General features: G+C 43.0%; 1 protein-coding gene across 7 annotated transcripts in view; it reads left to right on the top strand.

The window, feature by feature from the left end:
• Positions 1 to 17,880, top strand: part of mark2b (MAP/microtubule affinity-regulating kinase 2b) — a 52,777-nt gene extending 34,897 nt beyond the window's left edge. For 3 of the 7 annotated variants that reach the window (XM_030722561.1, XM_030722564.1, XM_030722562.1), the window contains exons 15-21: positions 156 to 250; positions 3,696 to 3,845; positions 8,465 to 8,731; positions 11,282 to 11,308; positions 14,809 to 14,847; positions 15,521 to 15,627; positions 17,069 to 17,880. In XM_030722561.1, the coding sequence (XP_030578421.1) occupies positions 156 to 250; positions 3,696 to 3,845; positions 8,465 to 8,731; positions 11,282 to 11,308; positions 14,809 to 14,847; positions 15,521 to 15,627; positions 17,069 to 17,418 (1,035 nt within the window). In that variant the 3' untranslated portion in view covers positions 17,419 to 17,880. The remainder of the gene's footprint in view (positions 1 to 155; positions 251 to 3,695; positions 3,846 to 8,464; positions 8,732 to 11,281; positions 11,309 to 14,808; positions 14,848 to 15,520; positions 15,628 to 17,068) is intronic. The other 4 variants (XM_030722567.1, XM_030722568.1, XM_030722563.1 and 1 more) reach the window with 3 other exon arrangements.
• Positions 17,881 to 18,305: the final 425 nt, after the last annotated feature.

Consider the following 18,305-nt stretch of genomic DNA (forward strand, 5'->3'; position numbering starts at 1 on the left):
TTACATGAAGATTTAATTCATATTAGGTCGTTTAAGTTGCTTTCCCCTTTTTCATTGGGAAGCTTGCTGAACCTTGTCAGGCATCATCATTAATCGACCCTTCGTCCTCGTCCGCTTTTTTCTAACATTTTTATTTTTGTTGCTTCTCTTTTCAGAATAGCATCTTGTCCACCGGTACCGGCCGCAGTCGGAACTCTCCTCTGACTGACAGAGCCACTCTCGACCAGAGCATCCAGAACGGCAAAGACAGGTACGCAAACACACACGCTCAACACACATACACACAGAATTACAAATGAGAGAAGACACTCAGTTGTTCTCACAGGCACTCTTTGTCGTCATTTAAAGCCCAACTAGTTGATGTGAGGTAGTGGCGCTTTCTCACTCATATACACATAATACAAACACACTCACCATGGTTTGTGAATGAAGCGCTCCCACAGCTGTCTCAGTGACTGAATCCCAGACCTTGGCTGGTACTCTCCAGAGCTCTGCCAGCTGGCTCAGGCAGGCCCACAGCCTTCCCCCAGGGTGGGGTGAGCCCTGCTGGACATGGAAATCAGGCTCTCTCCGGAATTTAGGCCAAACCTCCAGTAGATTACAGATTACCCATGATGGCCTGATGGAGGCCGGTAGAAAGCCTCGACGTACAGGCGCTCCTACATCCAAGCGTGCACGTTATGCAAGATGACACAAACTTCAAACTCGGCTATTTTCTCTTCATTTTAAAAAAAAAAAAAAAATACCCTTCAAACAAACTTCTCATTCATGCTGGGAGGGTAAAGGTGAAGGAAGGTGCAGAAATTAACATTGATCCTATATAATCCTGAATGGCTAAAAGCAGCATTTAAGTCAAATAGTCAATTATTTGACTATCGGCCTTTTTTATTTATTTATTTATTTATTATTAGCATTAGGTCAAGATTCCATCCTTCTTTTTTTTTTTTCCCTCCTCCTCTCCTCCCCCTTTACTCAATTGGGGCTATTGTGGAGTACGATACCCCCCCCCCCCCCCCCCCCCCCCCACTTTCCACTCTCTAATTTCTCATTTTAAATTTCCTAAGTGTGATTCATCCTCCCAGCTCTCCTCTCATCCTTGACCCCCTTTTTTAAAAGAACGGTCCAGATCCGGTTCCCCTTGGATTATTCTGTGCTAACTGGTGTCACACAGCTCATACGTGTCCATGCATACATCTATACGCACATCACTCATGCTTAACCAACCGTGTGCTTTGTGGGCTTTTTCCATGAGCATTAAACATAAAAACCATCTCTCACTATGATGCAGCGTTCATGGTCATGGTTCATGCTGCTTTGTTACCTGTTCATGTGTCCGTCTCAAATGACCTCATTGTTTCCAACGTGGCGCACCGCCTACAGTATGAGAAATTCAGTTGAAATCCATGTTGAGGCTGTAAAATCTGATAAGTCTCTCCTGCGTTCACAGTTGGAAACGGTCATTTGAGACAGCATTGCTTTTTTAGTACTGTGGGTCTGTTAACGATGGTAGGCTCTGCTAACTTAGTGGTTGTCATCTGCTTTGATTTTAAAGTTACTTTATTTGATCATCACTAATGCTTTGAAGTTTGGGCTTTTTTTTACTTGTTATACCCCACCCGCACCACCCCCTTCTTTTTCCCCTTTCTGCCCTTTTCTAATTTTCTTAATTTGGCTTCTTTTATCTGCTGCTGAGCCTCCCTCTGGAGTCACTCACATTTTCTTGGCACCTCCTTTCTTTGCTTTACTCCTGCTTCCTTTCCCCCCCCCCTCTTTCTTGTCCTTATATTAATCTTTCTCCTTATTTCTTTCTTTTCCTCCCCTCTCTCTAAGGAGATTAGAGACTTGTGATGGAATATTAACTCTTAGTGGCACCATATAGTCCCTGCATTCACCTCCTAATAGGCTTACATACGCACAAATCTATCCACTCACATACTGAGAGGCGACTGTGCACGCACAAATTTAAATCGCACACACTCCAACTCTCACCACACACTGTGTTGTCCAGTTAATATTTTCCATCACCAGTCCTGCTAATCCCTGTTTCTCTCAGCTGTGTGTTTGTTTTCTGTGTAAATGTCCCTCTTTCTCTCACTATTCATTCTTCCGCTCTCTTGAGATATCTCACTCCCGCTCTGTCTCTCTGTGGTACCACTCTTCGCTGTCCCTCTTTTTGTGTGTGTGTGTGTGTGTGTGTGTGTGTGTGTGTGTGTGTGTGTGTGTGTGTGGATTTGTTTGTTTTGTTTTTTTTTGGATAAAGTCAAGTTGAAGCTGTCAGTAATGTGCAGAGATTTATAGCCCATAGCAGCGTTGGTGATAAGCAGAGGGTTCAGGAAGTTGTTAGCATTGTTTGTTTTGTTTTTTAAGTAATTCATAAGTTATGTAATGGTCATAACTTTGTAGATGATAAAATAGATGTAAAAAGTCTGGGGGGGGGGGGGGTGAAATATGTAAGAGTGGTAAATCAGGCATTGCAAGCTGTGACGTGATCTCCTAGTGACTATCTACTTACTCAGCCAGTTTAGTGTAAGAAACTATTGTTAACCTTTGATTTGCTGGAACCTGTGGATTTTTGGTATTAGTGTAGCACATTACTACAGCACATTTAGCATCAATCACTATTATTTAGTGTGTTTTACAAAAGATGAAAATTGAACAAAAACTGTCTTAAAGAGACAACACAATACATTTATCCACTGATTGGAGACTTATGGGACATAAAAGGGTGTCATCAAGTTTTTTTGTTTTTTTTTGTTGTTGTTTTTTTTTTTTTAATAAACAAAGCCGTGCATACCTGATTGAAATTTGGCTGATCTCCGACTAACCCTGAACTCCTTGAGCCTGTCTGGACTGCTTGGGAGTCAGTTTGATGCAGATGTCGATGCCCTCTCTCTGCCAGTTTTTGAGGTCCATGTCGGAATCACAGATGCACACGTGCAGGTGGTCAGAACAGGACTTCAGGGCAGTGAGATCAATATAGAAACTACACTAGAAGAGGTCCAAAGGCTCACAGTGACACAACCCTGAAGGGGCGATTAGCCAGATTTGAATCTGAGTTTATATGTAAATGAAGGCACAGGAGGTAATTTATTTTTTATTTATTTATTTTAATGTAGGCAGAATTTTGTAATTGCACTTTGTAAAGTATGTTTGTTGACTTTATCCACTTTTTAGAAGAGTTGACTGTGTCTCAGCCAGTAGAAACTGTGTGTTAAAGAGTTGGTCTTTTGTGTCAGGTATGTTTTTATATGTAAAGATGAAGGCACAGAAAGCCTTTGATTGTGGTTTGATTTTTTTTTATGTGAAACCACAACGAAGCAATGTTCGCAGCAACAGACCAACCCTCCTCCTTTGTTCCAGTCCTTCTGTTGTGTGAGTGTGTGCGTGTTGCTTTGTTTCTACTTCCTCTGTTCTTCCTCTTGTGTCCTGTTTTCTCTTCTCTCCCTCCCTCCCCCTCCCCCTGCTCCCTCTCCCCTTTTACAGTGTATGATAAGTGCTGCTTCTAACCATACTCCACCTCACCTCCCTGCCCACCCACACACAAACCCCGCCCGGTGTGCCTGTGGATGTCTGATCGTGTCTCTTTTTGGCGTGTCTGTCTTGTGTTACACACGTTTGTGGGTGTGTTTGCATATACGCGTGTATGTGTCGGGCGGGGCATTCCTCCTCCTCTTCCTCCCCGTCCTTCCTCTCAGCCTAAACACTCCGGGTTCCCGCGCCTCCACTGCCTCGGCTGCTGCCGTCCTCTCCTCCTCCTCCTCCTCCTCCTCGCGTCCCCGCCACCACAAGTCCCTGTCCTCCTCCAATCATCCATGCCCCTCTGACCTGCACGCACCACGGCCCAGGCAAGTTTCTTACTCTCTCTTTGTCTTTATCACACACACATACACACACACGCACACCTCTTCACTCACACCGTCATCCTTCTTGAAATGGATGCAGAAGAAAAAGAAGAGATGAAGACGGGATAAAGTGATTCATTGGCTCTGAAACCAACCACAAACTTTTTTTTTTTTTTTTTTTTTTTTTTTTTTAATGATCATTTCACACAGGGACACATCCTGGCACTGGGGGGGTGCCAGCACAATAAAGAAGGTTCTCAAATAACTTATTTGTATAGCACCTTTTATGCAGGGTAGTTCAGTTCAAAGATGACAAATATAATAAAGCACAACAAATAACTATTAAAAATAAATAAATGTTAAAAAGAACAAAGTAAAATAAAAATAAGTCAGCTACATGTACACGAAGTTCAGAGTTAATAAAAAGCATCTTAAAAAACATGAATAAAAGCAATTCTGTGTACAGTTGATTGAAAAGAACAAAAAGCAGAATAAAATATACAGTAATCAAAAAAAGTTGTTCTTTTATTATTTTTTTTGTCTTGATGGATGTAATGTGTGCAGTTTTTTTGGAAGCGTGCAGTTAACAGCCGCTAAAACTTCAATGAAACTCCTTCATGGGAAGTATTATCTCTCATATGACGAAGCAGAACTGTGAAGAAAAGTGCAGCAGCAAACACACTAAATGACACTGGCATTTCTGCAGGGTGTGCTGCTTCTGTTGTAGTATCCGTTCTCTACATGTTCTCACCACTATACCGTAGCGAGATGGTCAACATTTCTAAGACTTGCAATCATAGACTCACCAGTTACTTAGCAACAGTCAGGAAGTACATTGTGGAGCTCAGAAAAGCTGCACCGCTGTGGAAATGTTGACACAGCTCGTCTTTGGCCAGTCACTCACATTCAGAGCTCTCATTTACCAGTCAAGACATAACTGAACAGGCAGGACTTGAGAACAAGATGAGCAGGGAGCAGCTCTGGCTCTGACAGGCCAGAGCTTTTTTTTTTGTACTACTTTTGTTTTCCTCGCAGCATAGGAAACCGTTTATGGACCAGCAAGAATTGCGTTCCCATATGCAGAAGCTGTATTTACAACGCTTCACTTGTTCCACATTTTGTCACGTTGCAGCCTTATTCTAAAACGGATTAAACTGTAGGCAATTTTTCACCTCAAAATTCACTGCAAAACGCCCCGTAATGACAACAGTGAAAAAGGTTTGCATGAAATGCTTGCAAATGTATTAAAAGTAAAAATATAAGACATTGATAAGTATTCACAGCCTTTGCTAGTATTGCTCATACTTTGGCAGCACTTGCAGTCTCAAGTGTTTTGGAGCATGATGGTACAAGCCTGGCACATCTATTTTTGGGCAGTTTCTCCCATTCTTCTTTGCAGAACCTCTCGAGCTCCATTGGTTGGATGGGGGAGCGTCGGTGCACAGCCATTTTCAGATCTATCCAGAGATGTTCAGTCGGGTTTAAGTCTGGGCTCCTGCTGGGCCACTCAAGGACATTCACAGAGTGATTTTTGTTATCTTGGCTGTGTGCTTGGGGTCGTTGTTCTGTTGGAATATGAACCTTCGCCCCAGTCCGAGGTCTAGCGCGCTCTGGAGCAGGTTATCATCAAGGATGTCTTTCCCTCGACCCTGACATCCCCACATTACCACAGGTGGACTCAGTCAAGTTGTAGAAACTTTTCTGACAGTTGATCGGTGGAAACAAGATGCACCTGAGTTCAATATTGAGTGCCATGGCAAAGGCTGTGAATGCTATGTTATATTTTTGTTTGTAATAAATTTGTAAGAATTTTAAGCAAACTTGTTGACTTAGTCATTATGGGGTATTATGAGTAGAATTTTGAGGTGAAAAATGAATTTAATTCATTTTGGAATAAGGCTGGAACGTGACAACGTGGATTAAGTTAAACTGTAAGAAGCCTGGTTTGCTAATCCGGTGATTTTTTTTTTTTTTTTTTTTTTTTTTTTTTAAATACCTGCCTTCTCAGTTAAAAATGTAAAATAGGCAAGTTGAAGGAACTGACAACGCCTATAAATGTTCAATATGCTGTCATTTGGAGGAAATAAAGGAAAATGTGCAGGTGCTCTGGGGAGAACCAGACAACAGGCAGGCGTAGTTTTGTTACTTTGTATTTACATGAAAACACATTTGTATTATCTGTTGCATGCCCTTTATATTTTTTCCATTTGTCATCCATTTGGTTTGATGGTACATTGTGTTGTTTGATGAGGGTTTTCCCCTGCTGATAGAAGTGTGGGAATTAGTCACCTTTAAGGATTCCCAGCCTCAATGTTTTGTTCTTTTTGGGAAGATTTTCCCTCATAATTCTGATGTATGTAATCCTACCTCAGTTATGAAGTTGCCTGGGAAAACCCCATTTTCATCTATTGAGCATTAACTGTGCTCTGACATGTCTTGTTGAGTGAATGAAAAGGAGTACTGACCTGACAAGCTCAATGGTCATCTGTGTGTATTTGCCATCTGAGTCTTTGTTTGTGTGTGTGTTCCTCTGTTGGCTAGCTGCCCTGCGTCACAGTGTTTGTTTCAAGGGCTACTTTAACATTTTGGGCTTTAGTTCAGCCAGCCGTGTCTCACAGTACAAGGTGAAAGGACTGTATGTGTTTCTCAGCTACCTTAAATGCTCTCTGGAGCTTATCTGTTATGCAACTCAGACAGAGAGCACCCCCTCCCCCCCCAACCCTTTTTTGTGATAGCTTTCTACCATTCTTTAAAAAAAAAAAAAAAAAAAAAGACGGCGTAAATGTGAGACTGTTTCCAGCCATGCAAATGTTAAGGTGGCCCGTTGGCTTCATGTGGTTTTTGTCTGCTCTATGTTGAAGTCTTGTTCTGTTGCATGCGTCGTTCAGCAGTGAGCTTGGGCTGTTCAGAAGCTGGTTGGGAACGCTGGAGAGAAGGTACCGCTTCAACACATAGACTGTACCCTGGGTGACAAATAGGCACCTTTTCTCAGAACATAATCTGTGCCCTTAACTCCTGTCCATTCCTGTTTTATCCATTCAGTCTGCAAAACTTTCAAACAAATACCGTGCTCATAAACGTACTGCAAGTGTTTTCATGTAATGAAATGAAGCCGGTGGTGCTGCACACTGAAAGATCCAAATTTATATAAGGTAGGTGCAGACTGTAACATCACATGTGACCATGAAAATGCGTGAGGCTGCGTTAATGTTGGCCCCTGCACCACCTTAGAACATGTCTTCTGTTGATGCTGGCAGAGCGTCACTATAGTCTTTGACTAAATCTGCAGGTGAGAATGAAAATATGTTGAAACCAATTGGAAGCTATTACCAGTCTGATTCAATTTCTCAAGTCATCTTCACAACTAAAATAAGTCACAGTGCTCCCTACTAATCTGCCTGATCCAGCTTTTCTCTCCTTGCATTTGCATCTGTGAGTAAGTGTGTTTCTGTGTATTTTTATAGATACCTTTGATCTGCTGGACAGTATGATCATATCCACATCAAATTAAGCGATACACTTGAGTTGTCATTCGGCCTCACTGTAGGTTTAAATGGAGCCCCCCTTTTTTTTTTTCTTCTTTTTTTTCTTGAATTTAAGGTGCAATAGTGGGATTGTACAGGACCGCTTCGTTTCAGTTGCACCTCAAAATACTGCATTTTTGATGAGTACCACCTGCTCTCACATTATCCCAGCACTCATCCACGCTAAACTGTGATCATACTTGTTACTGGCGACAACTTTCAGGTGGTGCACGACTGTTAAGATCTGCACCTGAAGCATTAGCACGGTCCTGCTGCAGCCCACCACAGCACATCGCCCATGAATGTTCATTTCTGTATTCCTGCTTGTTTGCATTTGCCTCTCTTTGTGCGTCTGTGTGTGTGCATTTGTGCATTTTTTGTTTGCCATCTGCTGCAGGCGTGCTGCAGCCACACTGCCATGAAAGATGCACATCCTTACAAAGCGAATCCAGGCTTTTAGCTCACTGACTGGTTCCAGTCAGCGAGCTAAAAGTATGTGTGTGTGTGTGCGTGCACACAAGCAAGAGCTGAAGGTTTGTGATGCTTTGCCCTTTGGATTAACTGTTTGTATTTGCATGTGTGCCACTGACCTCATGTGGCCCTAAATACTGACTTGAAGGATTACATGAAACATGAGGATGAGCAGACGCTAAGCAGACGTAAATACTTGTGACCTTACGCTGATGTTAATAGCACATCAGAAGGTGATTTTTAATCTTTAATTGTTGGACTAATTTTGTGTTCCTCTTCCACTCTCTTCTTCACTGCAATCCTCTCTATTCATTCCTTTGTTTCTCTCCTCCTGCATCACCTCCTACACTTCACTTTCGTCTGCTTCATCCTTCCCTTTCTTTATTTCCTTTTTTCCCTCCTCTGTTGTCTCCTGTCCCATATCCATCACCATTCTTTTTCATTTTCACCTCCTCGTCTCCGCCTCTTTACTTATCACACCTTCCAACCTTTTATTGCTCTAAAAAATTTTCACACTTCTTTCCTCCTCTTCATGACCACCTCTCTGCTGTCGTTCCCTCCTCTGTATCGCCATTTCTTTACCATCCATCCTTCTCTTTTCCTCCTTTTTGTCACCCTCTTCTGTAGTGCCCCGGCACAGCGGGCACCCGGAGCCTCCCCTTCTGCCCACAACATCAGCAGCGCCGCCGTGTCAGACCGTACCAATTTCTCCAGAGGGGTGGGCATCCGCAGCACGTTCCATGCAGGTCAGCAGCGGGGTGCCCGGGACCAGCAGGGCTCGGCTTACCCCGGCGGGCCTGCTTCTCCATCACTGTCACATGGCAATAGCCAGGCCCGAAGGACACATGGTGCAACAGGGATTTTCAGCAAGTTCACATCCAAGTTTGTACGCAAGTGAGTAACGGGCATAAACGCACAAAAAAAAGTAAAGACTGATTACTTGATTTCATTCTGTGGTGTTAGAGAGCAATTAAAGGAAGTAGAAAAACATGAAGTACAGAAGGGGACATGAGGTTGAAGAAGGAAGTCCATAATTTTATAAATGCAAAGCAGTTGTGATAACAGCTAGTCTATTATCCAGGAGCCAGGGCAGTTTAAAGCTCTATTGAGGTTTCAGCTTGAACCAGAAAATGACTGGGTTTCCATTACAAGTCATTTCATATTCTCTCAGGAACATTGTGCTCTATGGCCATGTCATCACTGAGTATTTCTTTAAAGGGGCTGGTCTCATCTGTCACTAACCATGCGCTGATCTGTAACTCTGCTCAGTAGAAAGGGAGAGGAAGGGAACAGCTGTGCGTCCTCTATAATTTTGCTTGGAGCAGTGGTGACTGAGGAGTAATTTTGGTTGTGGTTCCAGTCTGGCCTAGTTTTCATCTCAGCCTCGTAGTGCAGGTTGCAGCAATGAAACTGCTCTCATGGGTACCTGATTTTAATGAAAGCCAGCACTGTTTATTTCGATATTTATAACTTTCTCTGGAAGTGAAGTCAGTTTCCCAGCTTTGATCGAGCTATCTAACTCTGCTGGGTAAATACAGGAACTAGATGATATTTCGACTAATTGATTTTGCAGGAGAATTTGATGTAGCTGAGACATTTAGTCAAATTGCAGTGAAGGTTTTACAGTGAAGCTGCAATAAGCATGTGTAGTTATTGCAAAATATGGGTTTCGGTAATCAGAGTGAGGCTAATGTTTAATGGTAAATGGGTGATTATTTTTCTTATTTTTCTTCAGAATAGTACAACTTATTGCATTTTTTTGGGGACTACTTTTATCTTGGGATGAACGCACAATTTCTGCTGCAGCATTTACTGCAGCGTGACTCCAAATGAACTACACTCAGTGTTTGTCATTGAAGTGTGGCTCATTGATGTCTTTGCACTGAAGTGTATGAGACCATTGTACAGGTTTAAGATGTCCATCCATCCCTTTTCTTCCACTTATCTGATGCAGGGGACTGAAGTATTCCAGCTGTCATAGGGCGAGGGGCAGGGTAGACCCTGGACAGGTCACCATTCTATAGCTCAAAATATCATTTACTTAAAGAAGTCAGTTTTTACTGTAGCTGCCTCAAAATGAGAGCAAGTGTCAGAGGCTGACATCAGAATGGAAGATGCTCACAACAGGAGGCGACAAAACTGGAAGGTTTTAAAGGGGGTAAGAATGAGGAAGGTCTGAGTGAGCAGTGACAGTAAACAGTGAGAGAGCAGGTAAGGCTCACATTTTCATCGTGTCACTGCTGGAGGTCTATTATAAAATCCTGTGTGTGTGTGTGTGTGTGTGTGTGTGTGTGTGTGTGTGTGTGTGTGAGGAGGAGAGAATATGTATGCTTGTATTTTTAGTCATTTTTGTCTGCTTAAAAAAAGCGAATGATCAGTGTCTTGCCTACATGCATGGTGTTGTGAGCGGGGGGGGTACAGCCACTCTCCAGGCCTCCCACTCAGAGATACTGTAGCTCAGTGGCGACAGTATCCATGGTTACACCGGAGATATCACTTTTCCTTCAACTATAAATACCGCTACTGGGGACACCTTGATACACATGCGCACACACACAAACACACAGTTTGACAGATTGTGTTGCATTTGCACATTTTGACCAGTCTCTTTCTCTCACACACACACACACACACACACACACACACACACACACACACACACACACACACACACACTCTCTCTCTCTCTCTCTCTCTCTCTCTCTCTCTCTCTCTCTCTCTCTCTCTCTCTCTCACGCACACACGCACATGCGCACACACAAAAGTTGTGTGTTTTCTTAACACATTATATAATCTCCCTGCTGCTGTTTCCTGTCTGGTCTGGAGAACGATGATTTGTCTGTCCTGAAGGAGATTAAGTTTCTCAATGTGTGTTAAAGATTAAGTTGTTGCTTAACGTGTGCTTTTATATGTATGTCTTTATTTTCATTTGTATACGTGTTTTGTGTGTTTTATAGGAGCTGCTCTCTCCCCATTTCTCTCTAATGCTTTTTAAAGTTTTATCACATTCGAGCTTTTCACCTCACAAACACTTCTTTTCAGGATCATCCCGGACATCTTTGTAAGGGAGGGGAGGGGGGGAGTATGTTCAGAGAGAGCCCATTAAGTCCCTCTGAGGTGTTGGTTCACACATTCACACCAATAAAGGGTACATCTAAACACATTCAGATTGCACGTCAATGCCAATAACACTTTTTTTTTTTTCTTTCTTTCTTTTTTTTGTTGTTGTTCTTTATTTTAACTGTGGTGTTGTTGCTGCTTCAATCCCAAGTGAGTCTGGACTGTTGTTTGGGGGGGATTTCATTTCTTTTTTTTTTTTTTTTTTTTTTTGTTGAGGTTTGCTACTCAGAGGGCAGCTTGTCTTTTACAACAACGTTATTGATACATGCGTTTTATACATACGTTTTTTTTTTCTCTTTCTTTATCCCTCTTTTGTTTTTGTAGAAATCTCTCGTTCAGGTTTCCAAGAAGGTAGGCAACATACCCAACGTTAAATATAACCCCTTGATTTATATGAATACACGTCTCTTCTTTATATATATTTTACATATATATATATTTATATTTCCTCCCCCTTTGGTGTTTCGTGCAGCTTTTTGTTGAGATCTTCCTTTTGTGCCTTGAGCCTTTATCTTTTCACCTCCTTTTTTTCTGGGGTTTGCCCCCCCCCCACCCCCCCCTTTTTTTTCTTTATTTGATCCTTCTGATTTTGAGTGCTGTGTTATGGCCCATTTTCATTATTTTTTAAATTTTATTTTGGGTTTTTTTAACTAACTCCCCTCCTCACCCAGCCATCCACTCACTTAACTCACTCACTCCATCATCACGTGGCTCATTAACACCTCACCCATATTCCTCTTCGTCCCTCCATTGTCCCTCCCACCCACCTACCTCTACTTCATCCTCACCCTTACATTTACTTTCCGGGCAGATTGTGTGAGAGCTCGTGTTCCACTGTAGAGTCCCCGATTTAGGGCAAGCCTAAAAGACTGATCTGTCATCAAGCTGATCATTTCCCACATTTAACCTTTTCATAGCTTCAGATACAGGTAATGTTGTTGCTCTTTGGAGCATAGTTAAAAAGTAAAAACTAATGAGGTAATACTAAAAATTGTCATCTCACTGACCAAAGTTGATACTAATTTTACTCAGTTTTGAAATAAAAGAAGCACAGTGATAGAATCCATAGTCTAGAGTTGTAACCAGGACTGTTAAATGTGGCTAACCGTTATCCAAGCTAACCAAACCATCATCACCCATTTCACCTTTCTGCTTTCATCAGTTTGGTCTCCGTAATCTGAATTTCCCCTAACTGTGGGGGCTGAAGGTGTCCTGTTGTTAGAGCCCAGTTGGGGAGGTCGCGTGTAATAAGTTCCCGGCAGTAGTTGGTTGTAGATGTGGACGAAGGCAGAGAGGAGGAGGAGGGCCCAGGAGGGACGGGGCTGCACTCTTTCCTGGAGGCTGCACTCTTTTCATTCATTCATTGCTCTGTTCTCACTGTAGCACTAGCTCTCTAACAGCAGCAGAAACACAACTGGATGGCTTTGACCTACTGTGGCTGGAAAAGACCCCTTTTATGTTGTGAATAAACACACACACAGACACGTATGACATTTGATACACATTTACACACGCGTGTCAGAGCATTTGCTCTGACACACCCATATCCCTACATTGAGGTAAACACACACCTTATTTCTATGTACATCTACATATTTGGGCTAAATACAAAATACATGCTGACACATTTTATATTTATATGTACACAAAAGCAGATTTCACATCTCCTACAGTGTATCGGATCATTTTAACCAGCAGGTAGAGCAATTTTCCTTCTTGGTGTGGACCATTGCTCCACCTGGTGGTTTGAAGCTGTAATGTTTTATCATGGTATTATTATATAGGTGTATTATCTCTTAAGCTACTTAATGACTTTTTTTAATCCTTCAATTTGAAAAAGTAGAGGTAGAAATTTTCTAATTAAGTCTAATAATGGAGGTGAAATTTTAACCTACTGCTAAACATACGACTAGATTGTAGTCACATATTTCTGGTGATTATCATACTGTATGTTGTGGACTGTGAAAGTTATCACTAAGTAAGCTGTATTTGAAATCAAATCATCTTATCAGTCCTTTGTTTTCCCTTGATGTCACAGTGTTCCTGCTCTGGGAGCCATTTTGCATCCCTTCATATTGAGTTAAATAACGGCATGCAAAATGGCACAATGATTTTACATTGTTCACCTTTTTACTTCCTATATTTTATTAAGCAAGAATTCCTCATCTACCGTTTTTCTCACTCCTCCTCGTCATATCCCCCTGTGCTATATTTTTAACCATGCTTCTTTTGCAGAAGGTATTTTACATGGTGTTTCTGGTTATTCTTTATCCTTTTGTTTCTCTTCCTTTTTTTTCTTTTTTTTTTTTTTTTTTTTTTTTTAATAAAGGAAAACAGGAATTTTGTCTTTGTCCAAAATGGACTGAATTTTAAACCATGAAGTGCTGAATTTGTCATGTGTCAGTTTTCCTCCCGTTGTCTGCACGTGTTTTGCTGTTGTCTGTTTTTCTGTTTGTCGTCTGCTTTTCTTGCTTTAGTCTCATTTGTGTGTTTTCATTGTTGTCTGCAGGTATGAGAGAGGATGTGTGTGTGTGTGTGTGTGAGAGAGAAATGTTATATAGGCTGCAGTTAAAGTGTTGTTTACAGGGAGTGTGTGTGTGAGAGTTATAAACAGCTTTTGTGTAGGTCAAGTGTTACTAATACAGGTTTTAACGCAGTGCTGGGATTATTAACCTCCTTTAGCACCAGGATTCGCCCTCACCATGCCGACCATTCTGTTCCACACCATTCCATCTTTGATCCAAACACGGTGTTCCTAACATCCCATTTTGTTGGGACTCCGTTCCGCTCCGGAGCGTAATGCCGTTTACCCCGGCGTTCCATACTGTTCCTGCCCATTCCATACTGTTCCATTCTCCTCGGATTACTTTGTTCCTGGTCCACAGTGAGCTGTTCTGCTTTGCTTAATTTTGTTCCACACAAACTTTCTCTCATCCGTCCCAGAACTAGTTAAACCAGCTCTTTAAATTCCAGCTCGTAACCTGGGTGTTTTCCAGGTGGAGTTTTAGAAAATTAAAACAGGTTGCACCACACAAATGAGTCCATAGTGTCACGTTGAGTTGTTATGGAAAAAAGTTTTATATGTATTAACACTAATGTTGGCTCCATATTTTTTGAAATTATTGGACTCTTACTTGTGTAGCTTTGCATAATTGACACCTCAAAGTAATCCTTCCTTGGCCCTCTCTGTAGGACGTCAGTGCACTGAAAGTCTGAAACAGGCCATTTTAGCGCCTCTGCCTTTAAGCCAACTTTCTTCTGATTGGCTGCCCCTCGTAACGAGTCTGAAACTGAGCTTTTAGCAAGTTATACATACTCTCCCCTCATTATTTGAAACTTTGAGCATGTTTGAGTATAAATCATTGAAACTATGGCCGTCTTGAGTTATATTTTACTAAAATAGCTCAGTGTGCCAATTTACACACTACTAAATCTTAGTAACGAGAGCTCTGATTTTTAGTGGTGCATCCCAGTTTTACTTAGTATGTAGCTATTGGGATTATAGACACTAACTTATGAATTCATTTTTTTTTTAAATCTGTTGAAAAGTACAGGAGTCTACTTAGTTGTGGAGCTATGGTCAAGTGTTTGCTCACAGTGGACTGGTATTACCTGGAACACCTGCCACAGCAGTGCATTGTGGGCTGTGGAGTCCTCAGACTCCAGTTTGAGCAGTTGGGGTGGAATTAAACATTTGGCATGACCGCTCAAAGAGACTGGATTGGAAGATTGAGGCAGGCATGGTGAGCAGCGTGACTGTGTTTAGCCAGCTGGTTTCCTTTCTGTGTAAGAGCCCACCTGTTGCCACAAGCCCTCAAAAAAAGACTAAACTTGTGTTGATTTTTTTCGAGGAGTCCGTATGAGGGAGAGGGTCAGGATGATGGGAGCAGGTGAGATACAGAAAACCCACAAAAAAACAAAACACAAACCTCCCAGACTCTACCTGCCAATCAGTAGAGTGGATCCAATGAGTAGATGATCTGAGCTTGCTGTGAATGGTTGGGAGCGGGGAGGGGGTGAGCTGGGATGGATAATTGGTTGGTGATGGTGGTAATGGTTTAACCAATCAGGGGATGGCAGATTAGAGGTGAATGGTAGCATCCTAGAGACTGAGAATGACGGTATGAAGGTTGACCCTGCATGATGGTGTGTGTATGAAGGGAAAATCAGAATCCAAGCGCCCCAATGTGTGTTTGTGTGCAAGTACACATGAAATGCAAACACGCACTCAGGCGTAATTGACAGACGTGCTGGCGATCTGAGTCGTGTGCACAAACACACACGGGGGTGCTCAAATTTTGCTTTTTGTCTTCATTCATTTCCACAAACCTCATAATTTCCCTCTCAATCCTTCCTCTGCATTCCTCCTCCTTCCTCCTTTTGTCTCTGCTTTTAAAATAATTCTCTGAATTCTCACTTTTCCTAATTTTCTCTCTTATGCCCTCCTTCCTCTTTCCTGTCTTCTCCCACTCCACCCTCCCTTCCTTTTCTTCACCCCTTTTGGCCCCACTCTATCTGTCCACTCCTCTATCTCCTCCTCCACCCTCCCATCACTCCACACAGGTCTGTTCTGAGCAGTACTGTAGACAAGTCTGAGAAGACGTCCGGTGGTCTGTCCTCCTCTTCTAACAACGATGAGAACAACTCCTCCCCGGGGTCTGGAAACACTGGTAGGTTCATCACTTTGATCTGTGTTTTCTGCTCAGTCGCCTTTTTCCATTAATTACAGATTTCCTCTGCGCCTTACGTTATAACTGTGGTTCCTCTCTCTCATCATTCCTCAGATCTTTGAAGTGAGCCATTTCTTGAGTCAAACGTGACAGCAGAATTCATTATATACTTTATAATTCAAGTTTTCAGGTTGAAGGAACTGCAGCTGGGCCTATCAGGACTGATAAATGTTGCCTCTGACAAAGTACAGGCAGTTACTTAGATGAGAGCTGAAAGACGCACCAAAGAATGACGACAACACTATCAGACACATACTGTGACTCTTTGCTGTTGAGGTCGTATCTGGTAACGCTTTTACGGTGCCAGCCTTTAAGTAGACTCATGCTTGCCACCTTTCACTTCAACAGCACTGCTAAAATAGTGAAAACTACAATATTGGCCTCACAGTAGGACTTTAAGCGTTATGTAAAGACAGGTGACGTGATGGCTCTGCTGGTGGAGGAGTATGGAGTGAAATTGGCCTCAAAATGTCTATGAAATGATCTACAAGTGTAAAGTAAGATTTACAAATGGGGCTTGTTTTGTGGTGGTGTTAGTTCTCAGAAGTGTGTGCGCTCCAATCCACATATAAATACACAGCAGTTTGAACAATATTTTGCATATGTGTGTATATTGGACACTTTTTCTCTCTCTCTCTAAATAAACAGAACATGTCGTCACCCCTCATCGAGAAAACACATTTACAATTGCAAATGAAGGCTAATGTATGGTTTTAAATAAGCTGTTGGTCTGAGATTAGTTACCATGTACAGTACTCTCTGGGATGTGCGACCCTGACTGACATGTTTTCCCAGCAGAAAGTCCACAGTGTAGCCTTTCTCTCTCAGGGAAATTGCACAGTTGGTTTGGTGAGGAAGGACACATGATGACCACCCACTGACTGAGTTCACTGGGCAGTTTGCTACCTGTGCTTCCACAGGCCAGTTGAGACAACACGTGGACGTCGTGTGAGGGAGCAGGATGAAGTCCGATCTAAGTCAGGGGAAAATGTAGGGCTGCAGTGTAAAATCAGTGCCAGTTTTAACTCCCTGAGTGTAATGAAAGCATGACACTAAATCACTGGAGGACTTTTCACATGACAGATTCATTGATAATGAGTGTAGCTACATTTCCTGAAATTTGATCCTCCCTCAGATTTTAAAGTTTCCTCAATCAGTTACACTGAATCCATCTCTGGTGCTCTTTAGGTCATCACTTCGTATTCAGAGTCTGGTCTTAATGGACTTTTAAATTAGACATGACTGCTTTCATTATCTGTTCAGCCTCATCTTTTTCCTCCCTGTGCCTCTTTGTCTTTTCACTTTGCCATCTCATTCGGTGCAGTCATCTGTTCATCCTCTCCATGACTCATCTTTCTCCTCTCCTCTTCTTCTCCTCCAGGTGGCACTGGCACCCCTCCTGCCATCGCCAGCCAGAAGGACTCGGTCAAGCCGCGCTCGCTGCGCTTCACCTGGTCCATGAAGACCACGTCATCCATGGAGCCCATGGAGATGATGCGCGAGATCCGCAAGGTGCTCGACTCCAACAGCTGCGAGTACGAGCTGCGCGAGCGCTACATGCTGCTGTGCATGTCGGGGAACCCGGCGCGCGACGACTTTGTCCAGTGGGAGATGGAGGTGTGCAAGCTGCCGCGACTCTCCCTCAACGGCGTGCGTTTCAAGCGGATCTCGGGCACGTCCATCGCCTTCAAGAACATTGCCTCAAAGATCGCCAACGAGCTCAAACTGTGAGTGCAGAGGAGCAGCGAGAAGAGATGCAAGGGTGAAGGGGGGGCGAGAGGAGTGATGATGCTGTAGGTGGGATTAGGATGTAAGCTAAAGGGTGGGATCACTTTAAAAGCAACATGATTGTTATGTAAGGTCTGACGCCAGGCTGCCAGTTCTTTGAGACTAGAAAACATTTCTAGAAGTTTTGTTCCATAAGTTCCCCGAGGCGCTCAGATTAGAGACTCAGAGCTGAATTCCTCTGAGTTGTGAAGAACTTACAGACCGGTGTTCTTCTCTCCACCCCCCTGTGGGGGGGAGGGGTTTCTGTCACGTTCTACTTAGACGTTCCACTCTTCTGCATGTCCGATCTTCTTCTCTCTGTTTTTAGGAGTCACACTTTGACCACTCCTGTCATTTCTTCCTCCTATTTATTCTGTTTCTCTGCACGGTTCTGCCGCCAGAAAGGGGTGGGGAGAGGCGGGTGGATGGAGGACAAAGTGAGCGGGGCGGGGGGGGGTCCTTCCTCTGAATGATTACCAGAAAGTTCAGGATGGAACGTGGAGCCTTATTTTGCTGGAAAACTCAAAAGTTTTGACTCAGTTTGCTCTGATTCTCCTCCAAAACCGAGTGGACTCCAGCTGAGCCAGAACACACAAACACACACTCACACACACTCACACACTCTTTGGATGGACAAACTCTGCTGTTAAAGATTAAAGGACCCTCTCCACCTGCCCATCCCTCAAAATGAACATTGAAAATCCACCGACTCCATCCGTCCTCCATCCCCCTCCTGCCCTCACACACTCGTCGCCGTCTTTTCCTCCACCTTCAGACTGAACTCAGCACAAGCACATCCATCTTTTCACCTTTTCACTCCCTTTTCTTCCCCCCACCCCCATGTCTTTATT

Source organism: Archocentrus centrarchus, assembly GCF_007364275.1.
Source record: "Archocentrus centrarchus isolate MPI-CPG fArcCen1 chromosome 18 unlocalized genomic scaffold, fArcCen1 scaffold_23_ctg1, whole genome shotgun sequence".
In the NCBI taxonomy this organism is placed as follows: Eukaryota; Metazoa; Chordata; class Actinopteri; order Cichliformes; family Cichlidae; genus Archocentrus; species Archocentrus centrarchus.